The sequence below is a fragment of the Aythya fuligula genome, chromosome 2 (assembly GCF_009819795.1).
Source record: "Aythya fuligula isolate bAytFul2 chromosome 2, bAytFul2.pri, whole genome shotgun sequence".
In the NCBI taxonomy this organism is placed as follows: Eukaryota; Metazoa; Chordata; class Aves; order Anseriformes; family Anatidae; genus Aythya; species Aythya fuligula.
The window spans coordinates 3,483,958-3,500,277 of NC_045560.1; the positions used below are offsets into that span (position 1 = coordinate 3,483,958).

A 16,320-nucleotide genomic window follows, 5' to 3' on the forward strand; every position below is an offset into this window, starting at 1 on the left:
AGCTTGGTCCAGGAGACGAAGCGCAAAGACTTCGCACAGAGCCAGGCGTGGATCACCCTCCCCAGCACCCCGACACTGCCCAGACTGAGGTGCGAATGAGAAAGGGCTCCTGCAGTGTCCTCTCTACCTCCTTAACCACCACCAGACCTCCTCCACAACCTGACCACATCCACACACATCTGCTGGCCTGGGCAGCTGCAACGAGCCCCACTTCTTGCCTGGCACCTCTCTGCCCGGGCTGGGGGCTCTGCGGTGCTCCCAGCTCACCCTGACCCAGACCAGGGGCATTTTCCTGGGCAGAGAGACCATGAAGACATGGTCAGATCAACGCGTGACACCCCAAGGTAAATCACAGCAGCAAGAGACCCACCTTGGACCCCCGGCGTCTGACAAAAAAAAAAAAAGACAAAAAAAGAAAACAGCAAAACCTCCCCGGCTTTGCTGCTCCCCCCCACAATTCCTCTTCTCCCCTGCTGGCATGAAGCCAGGCTGAAAAAGTGAAATCCAAGACCAGCTCAACTTCAACATCATTCAGCTCACTGGGAGAGGAACACGCAAGGACAAGGTGGCCGGAAAGGTGCTAACCCACACCGTGGGGCAACACTGAGCCAACTACAGCCCTTTTCGGGACAACACGGGCACATCGGGGTCCCCTCAAGGGGCTGCCAACCCTACGGGGATGGGAAGCTTGGTTGAGCAACGTGGGCTTTCCTGGCATGGCAAGAAGTTGGAGGATGGGACGTCAACAGGCTGACCAGGGTCTAATCCTTGGGATGAGACCCAGCAGCTCCCAGCCTGGAGCTCCCCCATGGGTCAGGGGTTTATTCGAATTGTTAAGGCACTATTCTGGGCTGATTCTGCCGAGAACGGGCTGCGTCCCGCTCCTCCATCCCGGAGCCACCCTCCCATGGGTCCCGAGGCCATCTGAGCTCCTCCAAAGCCACCCTGCAAACGCCAGAGCATCCCCAGCAAGCCGGCTCTCACTGGGACCAGAAGAAAACCCCCCCAAAACCCCCAAAACCAAAGGGGCAGCTGGCTGCTGATGCCCCAGGACACAGCACCGGTGTTTGTGCTTTTGCCTATCGGGGAGGAAAACCTGTGTTGGGGCAGGAAGACGAGGCGAGGGCTGCTGATGGCTCTCCAACGGGGACATCTCCTCGCCAAAGGCCACCAGGGCCAGCGGGAAGCTCTTGCACGGTGCCCACCTCAACTCTCGGGGAAAGGGCCTGATTAAAGACCAGCTTTACAGTACAGGGATTCAAGCACCACTACCTAGATTTCTGCTTATAAATACGGAAGTGCTGGCACCCAGGATGGCGCAGCATCGTGTCCCTCCGTGCCCCACAGCCCTCTTGGCATGGAGATGAAGCCGATGCATGGGGAAAGGGCCAGCCGGGGAGGGTCGGGACGAGCAGCCCAGCTGGGGACAGAGCCGATGGAACCTGCACGTTGGCATCTGTCCCCTCGCTGGGTTGAATCACCATCTCCTGGTGGGAAAAATCCCTTTGGGAGAGGTTTCCCTTCCCTGTTTTCCCAACAATGGGGATTGCTGGTGGAAGACTGCACGGGGGCTGACGGCTGGGACAAAACGGAGAGCGATGCCTTTTATCTGCACCTTTACGGACGGTTCCCCCCACCCCCAGCATCCACGCTCCTCAGGGGCTTCCCCCAGCTCCCCCTCTCCACAAAAAAAAAAAAAAAAAAAAAAAAAAAAAAAGGCTTTACGGGCGAGAAAATGAAAACAAAATAAAATAAAATAAAATAAAACCCACCAAAACAACCCCAAAATGAGGAGGAAGGGGGGTAGAGAGCAAGCAAAGCCACGGCTCCCCGGGCGTTTCCGAAGGGCAGAGCAGTCTGTGCGGGGCGTTTGGGGGCACCTAGTTGTTATTGGAATTTATCCTCCCCGCGGGGAAGAGGGGAGGCGGGGGCGGTAGGTGAGGAGGAGGAGGGAGGCTCTGTGGGAGGGGATGAAGCAGCGGCAGCGGGGAGACGCCGGGGCCGGGGGGCAGCGGGGCCGGGCTGGCGGCGGGCTGGGGGGCGGCCGTGTCCGAAGCCAGGGGGTTGCTGACGCGGAAACATTTCTCCTTGTGGGCTTTGAGCATGTTGGAGAAGCGGAAGCGCTGGCCGCAGACGTCGCAGGGGTAGGGCTTCTCTCCCGTGTGGGTCCGGCGGTGCCGCTTCATGTTGGGGCGGCTGGTGAAGCTCTTCCCGCAGATCTCGCAGATGTAGGGCTTCTCGCCTGCGTTGGGGAGGGGTGCACGGGTTGAGAAAGAGGCGATCATCCAACCCCGCCCGCACCACCCACCCGCACCCCATCGCCACCCCATCCCACAAGCCAGGAGCTCTCTCTCACCCGTGTGCGTCTTCATGTGCTCGTCGAAGTACTGCTTCATGTTGAAGTCCTTGCCGCACCACTGGCACATGAACTGCTTGTGCCCGATGTGGATGCTCATGTGGGAGCGCAGCTGGTACTTGTACTGGAAGCGCTCGTTGCAGTTCTGCAGGGCGAGGACGAGCGGACGATGAGCACCTCGAACACCCCCGCATCCCGTCCCACCTCTGCCCAATCACCAGCGTGTGGGAGCGGCACAAAAATCTTTTTTTTTTTCCCCTAAAATAATGCAAAAAAATGTCTTCCCAGGGAAGGGACCTTACCTCGCATTTGAAAGGCTTCTCCCCCGAGTGCTGCAGCGAATGGACCTTGAGGGACATGCTGCGCTTGAAGGACTTCCCGCAGGTCTCGCAGGTGAAGGGCATGTCCTTGGTGTGAGCTGGAGTGGAAGCGAGCAGCGTCATGCACCCTCCCCGCACATCCACCTCCAACAGTCCCAAGATCCCCAAATCCCACAATCACCCAACCATGGTCAACCCAAAAACATCTTGGGAAGATGCACGGCAGCACCGTGCCACCCGTGAGCACATCCTGGGGCTCACCAACAGCACCCTGTCCTTCAGATCTCTCCTTAAAACAACCCAGTGTGGGACACCTCCCTCACTGCCTGCAAAAAAAATCCCTTTTTTGGTCCTTTTTGGTGCCTGAAGCAGCAGCCAGCCTGAGGGACGTGACCACCATGGCCATGTGCAGTTTGCTTTTCAAAGCCCAGCACTGGCGCAGGCTCATCCTCTTTTACAAGGGAAGGATGGTTACACTTCAAATCCTCCTTTGATCACTTCTGAGGTCTTTTTTTTTTTCTGGTTAAATGAAATAAATGAGATTCCCCGGTGCCGTGCCTGCTCCAAAAGCAAGCTGAACAGAGCAGGCACACGCTCAGCATTAACCACCCAGCACCGCAGGATAAAAAAAGGCAAATCTCAATGCCTCAGCTTGCCGTTAGAAAGCTCACCAAGAGTTAACCCAGCCCCAAATTCCCAACACGGCAGAAATAGAAAAATGCTCTTCATCATGGGAATGCCAGACGAGCACCCTAAGGAGACTTCCTGTGGCCCCAATGCCTCCTGCACTCACCAACCATGTGTTTGCGCACGTGGGCCATGGTGTAGAACTTCTTCTCGCAGATCTCGCAGGAGAACTTCTTCTCGGCGTAGCCGTGGACGATCTTGTTGTGCTCGTGGAGCGACCAGAGCTTCTTGAAGCCCTTCCCGCACGTCACGCACTGCAACGAGAGAGGGGCTGGGCAGGGAGGCAGGGAAACGTCCCAAGGCATGGCCACATTTGGGGTTTTGCTTCGTTGAAAGACAACGTCATCAACAAAACCTGCAGCCAACATAACACCACCAAGTCTGCTCCAGACCTTGTTGCTTCAAAACCTCCAAAACTCAAATTTCTGTCCATTGGATGGGGAAGAGGGTGATGCCTTTCCAAGGGAGAATGCGACAATTCTCACATACCCACTGCCTCCTGCACCAGGGGCTCACACCCAGCTGGGGCTTTCCTGCTTGCACACAATGAAGACCTTATATCCAAAAAAAACCCTCAATCTCAGCATTAGGAGGCTGCAAGGAATATGGGGAAAAAAGAGAGACCCAAGCTAGGGCAGCATGACTTCAGTCCTTGGCAGGTATTCTGGATACTTCAGCATGAAATGAGTTCTCTGAAAATCCCCCAAATTCTATTAATATCCATAAATTCTGAAAACATCCATTATTCCCCACAACTCCATTAATACCCATTAACTCAGATAACAGTCATTAATGGACCAAAGCAGACCCCAAAACCGGGACCAAAGCAGACCCCCAAACCCGTTCACTTGCACAACACAATGCCACACCGTGACGTTTTTAAGCACATGCAAAGTCTCCCCCTGGAAGTTATGGTAGAGATTCCTTCCTGCTCCACCAAGTTTGATGTTTCTCAGAAAATGGCCAGAAAAAGCTGTAACCTTGGCTGTCAGGACCTGTTTTTTCACTTCTGGTTGCAGTTGGTGTTTCACCGTGTGCCCATGGCTACCACACGAGCTCAGCTCACATCGCCGTACGAGGGAGGGCTGGGAATTGCCTAAATCGGGGCAAAACTGTTTACTGAGCCTCAATGCACATGGATACTCATACTCCTCTTGTCCAACCAGGCCCAGAGTCTCTTCAGCTCGCTGGTGTGTTGAGAAAAATAATTAATTGATGCCTAGGAGGCATCTGGCAACAGCACAGCCAAGCAAACCCCTAGGGATTCACAGCGGGGCCTGAAGAAGCGCAGATAACGCGGCCTCGACCTCTTCCTCCCACCCCAAGGAGCTCATTGATGGGCTTCATCCAAATTTTGCACTGAATGAGGCTGCAGCACCGTGGAAAATATACTGTTATGTCATGTAGTCACAGTGTCTCTATTTATATTTAGGTGCCTGGGAGGCACGACGAGGGTCACGGAGGCATTCCCAGCGCTCGCCTTCCTTCTTCTTGGCAGGCCCGAATTTCAGCACGAGCAGTCCTCTGAGCTTTGCCGTTTCTAAGTAAATATTTCTACAGATCGGAACAGTTTTATCTCTGCTCTAAGAGATGTTTCAGGACAACTTCCACATTCCTCCGCTTAAAAAGGAAAAGGCTGCAGGGAAATATTAAAATTAAAGAGAGAGAGAAAGCGGGAGATGAAGGGGAGCCCCCGGCTGCCACCGAGCTGCCTCGAGGGCAGAGCCCTGCACCCTCAGGCAAAAGACAAGGCAAATAAGATCAATTCTGGCAAGTTAAGAGGAAAACCACACTGGAGACGGCCAAAAGAGATTCAGAGAACCAACGCGACAAAGCAAAGGCTGAATCTTTTTTCAGGTGGCCGGAAAGCCGCTTACGGAGCCTGCAGGGCCATGGGTGATGATGGGAAACGTTCGCAGGGAGCAAAGCTCATGGGTGAGATTTGGGGACTAGTCAGCAAAAGAGAGCACCTGACACGAATGGAATAAGAGGAAAAGTCCCTCCACGGATGTGGTTAAAAAAAAGAAATAAAACCTGTCCCGTATAGGTATAGAGTTGAAAAAAAAAAAATCTAATTTCCATCCAGAAACAATTCCACAGTATATTAATAAAGTTATTCAATATTGTCGGAGTAAATTGAGTGAATTTGGCTTCTATTTATAAAATTTAAAACGCCTCACTAAGTGAAAGGTAATGAGCCACGCTTTGCACAGAGGGAAGTCACCACAGGGGCAGCCGTGGTTCACCCTATTCTGAAATCACCTGGAAAGGGGATAAAAAGGTGAGAGGAAAAAAAAAAAGCAATGAGGTGGAGGATGATAGCCCCATGTCATCCGGAAGAAAAGCAGAAGAGCACGAAGCAACGCTCTGGGAAAACCCACTCTGAATTGCTTTATGACAGGCTCCAATCCAGCCACAACCCCACGGGCAGGGGGTGTTGGAGATGCTCTCACTATTCCCAGGCCAGGGAACACAAACATATCCAAAAAAAGCAGCCTCAGCCCGGTGAATTTCTCAGAAAGACGCCCCAAAAGGCTTCATCACCCGTTTTATTTGGGATACAAGCCTTAACAGACTCCAGTAGCACCTAGGCTGTGTTCCCTTCACCTGGGAGGGCTGCCAGACCATTCAAAATCCCATCCTTTGATGGGAAGGATGACGTGCAAAGCCCTACAGAAGACGCGATTTATTTTATCTGTAGCAGTGGCATTGTGCAAAACTGGTCACTGGGGATTAGAAGAGAAGTTGGAGGGCTCTGCAGGAATGTGTAATGTTGCTGCTCAACCAGGACAGCTATCTATTCCCCCAAAACTGATTTAACAGAGGCCATTTGCACATGCAGATGAAGATCCCGTTGGCTCTAGGTGAAGGGCACGCCATGCCCGAGCCACGCGCAGATGTCAAGTGGGTTCAGAAATTTCCTAATACGCGAGCTAACGAGCACAAAAGGCAGATTACAACCACTTCAGCTCGTGTCAGCAATTCTTTGAATTAAGCTAAATTGCTTTAAGCCTGGGTGGAACCGGCTGGAGTGCTTCTCCATTAGGGGCTCGCAACGTTTTATGCAGATTAACTGAATAAACCCAAAGAAAAAATAACTCCCCTGAAGTTACTCCCCATTTCCACCCAGCTGGCCAGGGGAAACCACAGTCCCCCAGCACTAATCCACCAGTCCCCTGCCACCATGGGAACCCCCAAGCCTAAATATGAGTCACGGGAGAAGCTAGAGTCCCTCCTGTCCACCATGTGCCATCAGCAAAAAAGTATTTTTGAGCAGGAGCCCTTCCCAGGGTGTAGACCCCAGGAACACGTTCTCCATGCTAGGTGGGATGTCCCATCACGGTGGGATGTCCATCCCTGTGGTGGGATGCCCATCGTGGTGGGATGTCCCCCCGAAAATGGGATGGTGCCGGGGTGGCTCACCTGGATGTTCTTCTCGCAGTCGGTCTGGTGGTGCAGCAGCAGCTCGCTCTCGAGGAGGAAGCGCTTGCCGCACTTGTCGCAGATCTGCATGCGGCTGTGCGTGACGTTCATGTGCTTCTCCAGGTACCAGCGGTTGTTGAAGACTCGGGGGCATTTCTTGCACGGGTAGTGCTGCTTCTCCTCCAGTTTCACCTTCTGGCCCAGCCCGTCCTGCTCCTTCTTCCTCTTCCTCCCTCGCTGCCCTTCCTCTTCCTCCTCCTCCTCCTCTTCTGCCTTGGCCATCTCCTGCGACCTGGTGGCCATGGTGGATTTGGTGGCCTTGGATGCTCGGCTGCCCCTACGAGGCTGCCCGCTCTTTTCTCTTTTCACCTCCGACGCATCTTCGTCGTCATCTTCATCCTCCTCTTCTTCTGTCGTCTCCTCCAGGTCTTCCTCCTCACTGTGCTCCTCCTCCTCCTCCTCCCCCACCTCCGCGTCCTCCTCCTCTTCCTCCTCCTCCTCCCCTTCCTCGTTCTCCTCCTCCCCGTCCTCCTCCGTGTCACGCCCGTCGCCGTCGGGCCGCCCCATCACGGCCGCCTCGCTGGCGGCCGCCTTCCCCTCCATCCCCTTGGAGACGTTGAGGGTCTGGTTGTTGAGGTTCACCTCCACGATGATCTGCTCCCGGTTGTAGGAGCCCTGGCTGTCCAGGTCCTCCTCGGATTCCTCACCCTCCATCTTACAAACGGCTCCGGGGCCGCCGTCCTTCTCCTCCTTGTAGTACTGCTTGGCCGGCCCCGCGGGGAGCGTCCCACCGCCCGCCCCGTCCTCCACCCGCACCGAGTAGGGGTCGTTGCCTTCCCGGGCGTAGATTTTGGGGTGGGGGGCGTCCACCTCCTGCTTGATCTCGCAGTAGTAGGGCGGGGGGCCGGCGCAGCCCTCGGCGGGCAGGGCCATGTCGGCGGCCAGGCTGAGCGAGCGCGTGTCGAGGAGGTCCTGGCAGGAGGAGGCGATGTTGTTCATCTGCAGCACGGCGGCCGCGTTCAGCACGTCCTGCACATTGCAGGAGTTGACGAGGAGTTTGGAGGTGTAGATGAAGTTGAGGATCTGCTGGAGGCCCTGGGAGGTGAGGGCCTCCAGCGAGAGCTCCACGCGCTGCAGCTGCTTGTTTTGGGTGAAGAGGGAGTGGAAGAACTGGCTGTAGGCCGCCAGGACCCCCTTGTGCGCCGGGAAGATGCTCTTGTGCTGCACCAGCACGATGTCCACGTCGCACAGGTCCGGCTGAAAGAGGCGCTGCTCGTTCAGTCTGTCCATCAAACACGTGAAGTGGAGGGCTACATCCTCCACCAGGGAGTACTCGGCCGAAGGGTAGTCAGTCGTCTTTTCGACTATCAGCTGTGGGGAGGAAGGAAATAAAAGTGTTCAGGAAGGCTCTTTCCTCTGGAAAAAAAAGACCTGCCCGGCCACGCCACCCATCCCTGTCCACACGTCCCAGGTCAGAGAGGCCAACTGAGAAGCTTCACCACCAGACTAAACTTGCATTCACCAACCATGAAGCTCCACCACCAGGCCCAGCTTGAAGATGCCAACCCAAACCCTCCCCTACCAGACTGCTTTTGGGGTCACCAACCAAGAAGCTCCACCACCAGGCCCAGCTTGAAGACGCCAACCAAAAACCCTGGGAGTTACCACACAAGAAGTCCCACCACCAGGCCTAACCACACCGCTCCACCACCCATCGGAGTCCATCAGACTCAACCAAGGAGGAGAAAACCCACTGCAAGGGCAGGCTGAAGCTACACAAGCCCTTGCCAAAAGCCCTTCAACGTGGGCAGGAGGCACCCCGACCACCCCACCACCATGTGGTGGTGGCCAAAGCCCCTCAGCCCTCCATGTCCATGGAGAGAAGATGCAGCACAGGAGAGGGGACACTTCCACACGTCCTCAACCTCCTGAATCAGATGGGGTTCCCCGGGGTGGATGTTCACCAACTTCAGGCGCTGGCTGAGATCTATCCCCCCTAGCTAGGAAGAAATTAGGACTTGAAACCTCTCCACTTCCACAGCATAATTGCATGAAATCCCCCAAATGTGGCTTTTCTGCCCAGAAAGCAGCCTCTGGGCTGTACCTCCTCCTCCTCTTGTTTCTCCCATGAGGTTGGGGCAGACACAGACGAACCCGGCGGCTCTTCCACCACCTCGCCCTACTCCACCCTGAGCAAAATCCTGGTCGAGCACACCCCCCTTGAAAGAAATTACTGAATTCCACTACATGTTCTAGCTCACACTGGCAGTTCATTTAGCAGGACTCACCAGGATGACCTACACTTATTTTTTTCTATCCCTTTTTTTGCCCGTTTGTTCCTTTTAATTACCTGGGGAAAGGCAGCACCTGGTAAAACTCAAGTCTGGGAGCTGCAGCCCCGAGCCGGGAGATGCTGCAAACACCACTGCTGGTGCTGCCTGGTATTTATTTCAACCCACAAACATTTTCCACAGCACAGACCCTCCAGGATCCTCATCCCCCATCCCACGGGGACCCCAGATTTCCTTCCCCCTTGCTCTCTTCTTGCTTTCCATGCCGGGCACCCAAGAGACCTCCACGGATGGGATCTGGATGCGGCCACGTGGACGCGCCCGGTCCCACCGCAGGGATGCGGTGCGGTGATGGAGGCAGAGGGGCAGCTTCATCCTGCACCTCCAGCTCCATGGGACTTCCTCAGCTGACACTTTTCTTCTGGGACAAACGGCAGTTCTTGATCAACAGACGGATTCCAGCAAGATGCACTTTGTTTGTCTTTTTTTTTTTTTGCGAGCCAAAGGAAAAAGCGCATGAAAAAAAACTGCTCGAATAATAAAAAATGGGTGTTTTCTTTGTTTTCTCAACAAACAAACAACATCCCTCCTCCTCCCTGCTAAATTTTTTCATTTTCTCGGAATTTCTGCTCCGCAACCACCCAGCGGCTCCCCGGTCCCGGCACAGGGCAGCCCCAGCAAGCGCTCGTGCCCTGGGGAAAAGGAGGAAAAATGCAGCTCCGCAGCCTGGAGCAGGGCAAGGAGGTGGAAAAAGGAGGATTTGTGGGTGTATTGGGGACAAAATGCTGCATCCCAGCTGGAACAGCCACCCGTCTGTCCCCCCATCCACCCGTCCGTCCCCGTTTTCCAACCCCAACGACGCGCCGACGGGAGGAATTTGGATAGCCAAAAGATGATATAACAAAAATCACCACGAACGTCGAAGAAACAGCAAGCCCTCAACCGAGCTTCCTCGCTGCTTGCCAGGGACTCTCCCTCCTTGATCTTGCTCCAAAAACCCCTAAATTCAGGTTTTTTCCTCCAGCATCCACCACGCCGGGGTGCACCTTGCCCGGCTCCCGCCGCTGGATGCCGCGAGGCTGGCAAGAGGTGCGCGGGCGGAGAAACGGGGGCAATTCAGGGGAAATTAGGTCCCCTGGACGGCGTCGCAGCCCAGCCTGGAAAACAAAAAGCTGGCTTTTCGCTCCGGATCGAGGCGTTTTTGGCAAAAAGGGGCTGACCCCTCACCCAGCGCCGGGTCCTGCCAGGCGGCTCTAATCAGTCCCAGCAGCGGCGAGGACAATGCGTGTCTTGGCCGCGGCCCGCCGGTGACTTCAGCCCGGGCCTGTCAGCGGGAGGGTTTTTGCTCTTTATTGCTCTCAGATGCTTTCGTGCTCTCGCCCGGAGCCGGCGTCCCAGCCAAGCCCCGAGCCGCGGCGTCGAGGCGCCCGCGGGGGTCACATCCCCGCCTCATCCCCAAAAGTCCCCCCCCGGGGGCCGCGTCGGCACAAAGGGGGCGATCCTACAGCCCCTTCCCATGGGTTAACCGCAAATACACGTGGATATTTCCATGAAAAACCCCGCTTTTGCCATCGCTGCCTTGGCTCGATGGCGGCTATAGGGCTCAGCCTCACAAGAGGCCCAACGTGGTGCCACGTGGTGGGAGCGAGCCCCACGTTGCGTCCCCAACCCCACATCCCAATTTTGGGCGCCCCCCCCATCCCTTAGGACGCTCGCACCCTCTTCCCAAACCCAACCGGGGCTAACACCAAACCACCCGGCGCTGCCACCGAGCCCCAAAACCCCGTCAGGATTATTCGAAAGCGGCGTGGCCACGAAATCCCCACCCCGCCGGGCCAGCCGGCGCCTGCAGCCGGCCCCCCCGCGCGGATGCTTCCCTCCGGCTCTATTTTAAGAGCATTTCCAACCATCCCTGCCAAAGCCCCGGCTGAAACAGCCCATGGGGAGGATGCTGGGGGCAAGCGGGGGGCCCTCCGCGCGCAGGCTTTGTGATGGAAATGGATTTTTTATTATTATTTTTATATTTTTTTTCTATGCGCACAAGCCCCCGTTTCCTTCCTTCCCCTTCAAAGCAATCTCTCTGCTGCCCCTTGGCTGGACACGGGAGCCAGGATGCGAGCAGGAGATAAAGGCGAGGTGGGAACCGCAGATGCTGATGCTCGCTGGATGGACCGCGGGGAGCCCAAATTTGGCCACCACGAGGAAGCAAGGACCAGAGAGGTCCTTATTATTTAAACACCCCCCCCTTGCACCCACGCACTGCAGCACAAGAAGCGGCTGCGAGACCCTAATCCGGGAATTTCCTTCAGGTTTTTCAGCCCCCTGAAAATCCCCCAAACTCAGCTCTCCCGTGAAAACCCGCAGCCGGCTTTTGGGTATCATTTCCGCCCGCCGAAGCGTTTAACGTTGGCCTTAGGTACTAAAATTGCACGAAGGGAAAGTGCTTTGATAAGGAGCTCGGGGCGTCGTTTGTCCTTGCTCATCAAAAAATAAATCTATATCTAAAGGCCCGTCCTATTTTCAGTTTGGACAACGCTGCATTTTGGGGATGAAGGCGCTTTGCTGGATCCCTACGTAACGGCACGCTCAGACTTCTGCTCGAGGAAGGAAAAAAGCATTAAAACCAGATTTTTTTTTCAGAATTAAACGACGCAAAGGCGCAGCACTAAAAGGATGCTGACCCCAGTGCCAATGCTTTGGGGTTTGATCCATGAAATTTGCCCTCAAACTCCAGCACCCTCGGATGGGACCTGCAGCCTCTCCTTGTAGGTTTGAGGCCAGGTAATGTCAAACACGATGAGACAATCCTGACAACAATTTTGAGGACAAACGGCTGAAAAATAACAAGAAATACCACCAAAAACTCAAGAAACACCCCCAAAAGCCACAAAACATCCCCAAAATACCCAAGAAGCCACCAGATTTTGGACCGTGGCCACGCACGGAAGCCCGGCGATGGGACAGGCTCTCCCCACCGCGCCGCTCCCTCGCCTGTCCCCTACCTCCAGCACGGCTCCAGCTCCTCCCGGTGCCGCTCCTGCCCAATTTTTTGGGGATAAAAAGGGGCAAAAAGCTGCCGGAGCGTCGCTCCCGCTGCGTGCCCTCCCAGAGCGGGACCTCGCCGGGAGCCGCTGCGAGGGGGGGTTTAGGATTTCGCGAGGATGTCCGGAAAAACAAGCAGGAAGGGAAAACAATAGCTCGGCCGTGCTGCCGGCGGGCAGAGCCCCAGCGGCCGGCATCCCGCCCGCGGGGTGCTGCAGGGCCGGGAGGTGGGCACGGCCCCAAACCACCGACGGGGCTTCACGTCGCCGTCCCCTTCCCTAGGTTGTGTTTTCCCTGAGATTTGAAGGATGCTGGGAACTTTGGAGATGCTCGAGGCCACCCCGAGTAGAGGCAGAGGTGGTTGTAGGGGTCGCTGGGCTCGCCTACATCATCCTGGGTTTGGGTACAGGATGATTTTTGGCTGGGCGAGGATGCTCAGCACATCCAGACCCATGGTGGGGCGATGTTCCCAGCGCCTGTCCCACCCTGGGGTGTCAGACACCCCAAAAAACACCTCCATGCCCCCAAGGAGCCAACAGAGAAACGCGTTAGCCCTCTTTGGGGACAGCCAGATGCTTTTGGGGACTGATTTTCCCCTCCCTTTGGTTGCTTTTCCCCCTCATGGCTTTGGTTCGAAGACGATTTCCAGAGAGCAGCCTGGAGGGCAGCGGGGACGGGTCCTGAAGCAAGGGATCGGGGACGGATCCTTCCCCCAGCCCCGGGGCTGGGCCTCGCGCAGAGGCCTGGTTGAGGGGCCCTAGAGCAGGGGAGCCGGAGCTGCTGGTTAAGGGCTGGTTGCATTCGCACATTTTTATTAAAAAAATAAAATAATTATTTTTTTTTCAACCCTCCGGGCGTCCTTCTGCTTTTCTTTCGCGCACGGAGCTGCAAAGCCACAGCGATGCTTCGGGACAGACAGACCATCGGCCCCAAAAAAACGGTGAAACCCAATCATGGGGGTGATGCCGGGGGGACCCCAAAAATGGGCAGAGATGTGGGGTCCCCCCGGCACCCGCTGCTTGCAAATCAGAGCTGAAATCAACTCGGTGCTGCGGAGGGGACCCCACGGCAGGGACATGCCCCATGCCACAAAGTGCAGAGGGGTTGGGGGGGGGGATTAGGGGACCCCAAAGAGGAAGAGGAGGGTGTGGGGGACACACGGACACTCCAAGCTGCCTCCTGCCTCCCTCCCCAGCCCGAGAAAAACAAGCGGAGGGAAGATGAAGGGAGGAAACGAGGACAAACCCCAGCACTAACCTCCCTGGCCGGGCTGCCGGCCAAGCGGCTGCGCCAGGGGCCGGATCCAGCCGCTGCCCAGCCCCGGCGCGAGGTGCTGGCACGAGCGGGGCCGCGGCACGCAGAGCCCTGCACCGGGGTCACGGGGATGAGGAGCAAGCAAGCATCCCCTCTACAGGACCCCACAGATGTCCCCCTGCATCCCAGCCCCAGAATTGGAGGAGAAGAGGCTGAAGTCTCCCCAAAAATCAGGCACCACACGGGCTCCGTGGAATGAAGGGCGGCGGGTGGCAATGTCACCCTGCCCCGTGCCACAAGCTGGGGGGTGCCACCGAGGCTCCCCGACCCTCGAAGGTGGGAGCTGAGGCCCGCAGGTGCCCCCACACCCCTCGACGCCTCTGAGGTTGGCCTCGCACCCCGATCGGCCCCGGCGGTTCTGGGATTTGGCTCTCCCGCGGCGAAAAAAACTGCGGCGCTCCCCGAGCCCGACTCCAGACCACAAAATTGCCGCCGTGGTTAAAGGTTGAGCGCAGCCCTTCCCCGAGCTCAGCCCCAAAACAGGCCTCAACAACCGGGCCTCCTCTGTTCCCTCCGTCCTCCCTGCCCGGCCGGGGAGGCCAGCAATGATGCGAGGCCCCCCCCCGGTTCTTCCCCGTGTCCAAACTCGGGATGAGGTGGTTGGTGCGGTGAGGACACGGGGACGAGGCCCCCACCTGTCCCCAGCTGGAGGATGGAAGGGAACGGGGTGGGGGACGCGCCCCAGCCTCGCCAACGGGGCCTGGATCCTGCACCGGGTCGATGCTGAGCCCATCCTTTTTGTCCCCAAATTCATTGGTGCTCTCGGTGGGCTGCCCCCACCTCGCCAGCCTCTACCCCAGCCTCCTGCCTCCGTTGAGGCTCCCGCAGCACCCTGTCTGGGTGGGATGGGGGCTTTGGGGTCCCCCCTCAGCTCTCATCACTTATCTCCCCGGCAATTCGAGCCCGAACCCTAAGGCAGCACCTCGGGTCGGGAACCAAAATCCGACCAACCAAGCAGCCTCCTTCCAACAAGGAGGATTTTTCCTCCGCCGAGCACAAACATTTCAGGTCCCCAACTTTTCCCCCTCCCCACCCAGCCGGGCTCCGGCGTCTCCATCCCCACCTGCACCGCCGGGGACCACCGAAACCTCCCAAACCCATCCTGAGGGACACAGGCACGGTTTTAGGGCCAGATTTAAGGCCAGCAGGAATTTCACGAGCCCGAGACTGGCTCCAGCATCCCCCCCTGCACATCCAAAGCCGGCACTTCCCTCGCCGCGTCCCAAAAGCCGCCCGGGTGACCCCGGCTGTTAGGACGGGCACGGAGCCAGGGCACGGGGGCAACCCCACAGCCGCTGGCTTTTGGGGACACCGAGGCCGCTGGGCACATCCCGAGGGATTTCCACCCCCCTTTCCTCCACCTCGAGGCCTGCTCGCCGCCCCCTCCCCAAAAAGAAAACCACCGCCAGGCGAAAATAGGTCACCGCCACGCACCTCCGCGCCGCGTTCCTATTATCATCGCTATTCATGACTTTATTTATTTATTATTTAAAAAAAAAAAAAAAACGGCGTGCAGGGAAACGGGGGTTTTGCCAGGGTGTTGCAGTGAGGAGGGGGGGGGGGTGCGCAGCCCTGCAGCAGCTCCCTAAGGGGTGAGGTTTGGGTTTGGGGTGGCGGGTGGGGGACACACCGCTGGGTGCCCCCCACCCGCAGCGGGGGCTCGGCAACATGAAGGAGTCATCCGGGAACCCAAAGGGCCGAAGGGAGCCCCGGGCCTCCCAGCGCCGCGCAGGATCCTCCGGCCTCAGAGGGCTCCCAAACTTTCCCAGTTCCCCCCCATTTTGCCCAGTACCCCCCCCACAACCCCCCAATCCCAGCTCCCCCCCCCACACACACCCTCCCCAAGCAGGGCGAGCGGCCTCCCCCCGGCCCATGGGTGCTGGGCCTCACCCCGGGGGGGGGGGGGGGGGTGCAGCCTCCCTGCCTCCTTGCCCCCCCCAAACCTCCCAGGGCACCCCCATACAAACGGGGTGTGATGCGGGGGTGGCCCTCATTAATTATTATCATTAATTACCCCGCAATTAAAGCCAAACGCAGACCGCTTCCGCGCTGCGCTCCACAGAGAGAGGGGGGGGGGGGACCTCCATGCAGCAGCCTCCCCCCCCCCCAAATAAAAATTAAAACCCCCCAAAAAGCAGCTCCCCCGGCTCATTTTGGAAGGGTGCAATGGGGGTGAGATGCTCGCAGCCCCCCCCTCACCCCATAACCCTCCCAAAAAGGGGGATGCAGCAGCCCCCAGCTCGCCCTTGGAGCCCCCCCCACCCCAGGGTCCCCCCCTCCCCAAAAGCCTCCAGCGGGGCAAGTTGCGGGAGGGCCCCTGCGAAGTAACCCGGGGGGGGGGAGAAGGAAAAGGGGGGGCTGGAAAAAAAAATAAAAATAATAAAATAAAGGGAGGGGGGAAGGAAAGGGGGGGCGCAGGCTCTACCATTTTGATGCAAAGGTCTCCGCGCAAAGGAGTCCCGGTCCTCCTCCGCTTGCCTGGGGTTTGTGCTCTCCATGAAAAAAAAGGAGCTGGTGGGTTGGGTGGGTTGCTGGCTTGGTGGCTTTTTCTTTTTTTTTTTCTCCCCTTTTGCCTTTTTTTTTTTTCCCTTTGCCTTTTCTTCTTTGCCTTTTTTTTCTCTCTCTTTTTTTTTTTCTTCGCTTTTTTTTTTTTTTTTGCCTTTTTCTCCTTCGCTTTTTTCCTACGCTTTTTTTTTTCTTTTCCTTTTTTTCCTCTTTTTTTTCTCTCTGCCTTTTTTCCCCTGCTTTTTTTTTCTTTTTCTTTTTTTTTTGTCCTTTTTCTTTTTTTTCCGTGTTCTTTTTTTTTTTTTCCTTTTTGTTTTTTTTGCTGGGTTTTTTTGTATTATTATTATTATTTTTTCGCTTCTTCCCCTTTCCGGAGGGAGGA

The 16,320-nt window shown here is 56.7% G+C and overlaps 1 protein-coding gene across 1 annotated transcript; it reads right to left on the reverse strand.

Annotated features, from left to right (window-relative positions):
* Positions 1-1,752: 1,752 nt before the first annotated feature.
* Positions 1,753-16,026, reverse strand: ZBTB47 (zinc finger and BTB domain containing 47). The gene is made up of 6 exons (XM_032181476.1): positions 15,859-16,026; positions 6,787-8,157; positions 3,470-3,617; positions 2,659-2,774; positions 2,357-2,501; positions 1,753-2,242 (listed from the first exon to the last, which is right to left on the reverse strand). Exons 1-6 carry the CDS (start codon positions 15,859-15,861, stop codon positions 1,881-1,883), a joined length of 2,145 nt encoding a protein of 714 aa, XP_032037367.1. The 5' UTR covers positions 15,862-16,026; the 3' UTR covers positions 1,753-1,880.
* Between the last annotated feature and the right edge of the window lie 294 nt (positions 16,027-16,320).

Coding starts and splice junctions, on each gene's coding strand:
- ZBTB47 (XM_032181476.1), bottom strand. Junction 2,775..3,469: donor CGTGCGCAAACACATGGTTG/GTGAGTGCAGGA, acceptor CTTCCACTCCAG/CTCACACCAAGGACATGCCC. Junction 2,243..2,356: donor GCACATGAAGACGCACACGG/GTGAGAGAGAGC, acceptor TCCCCAACGCAG/GCGAGAAGCCCTACATCTGC.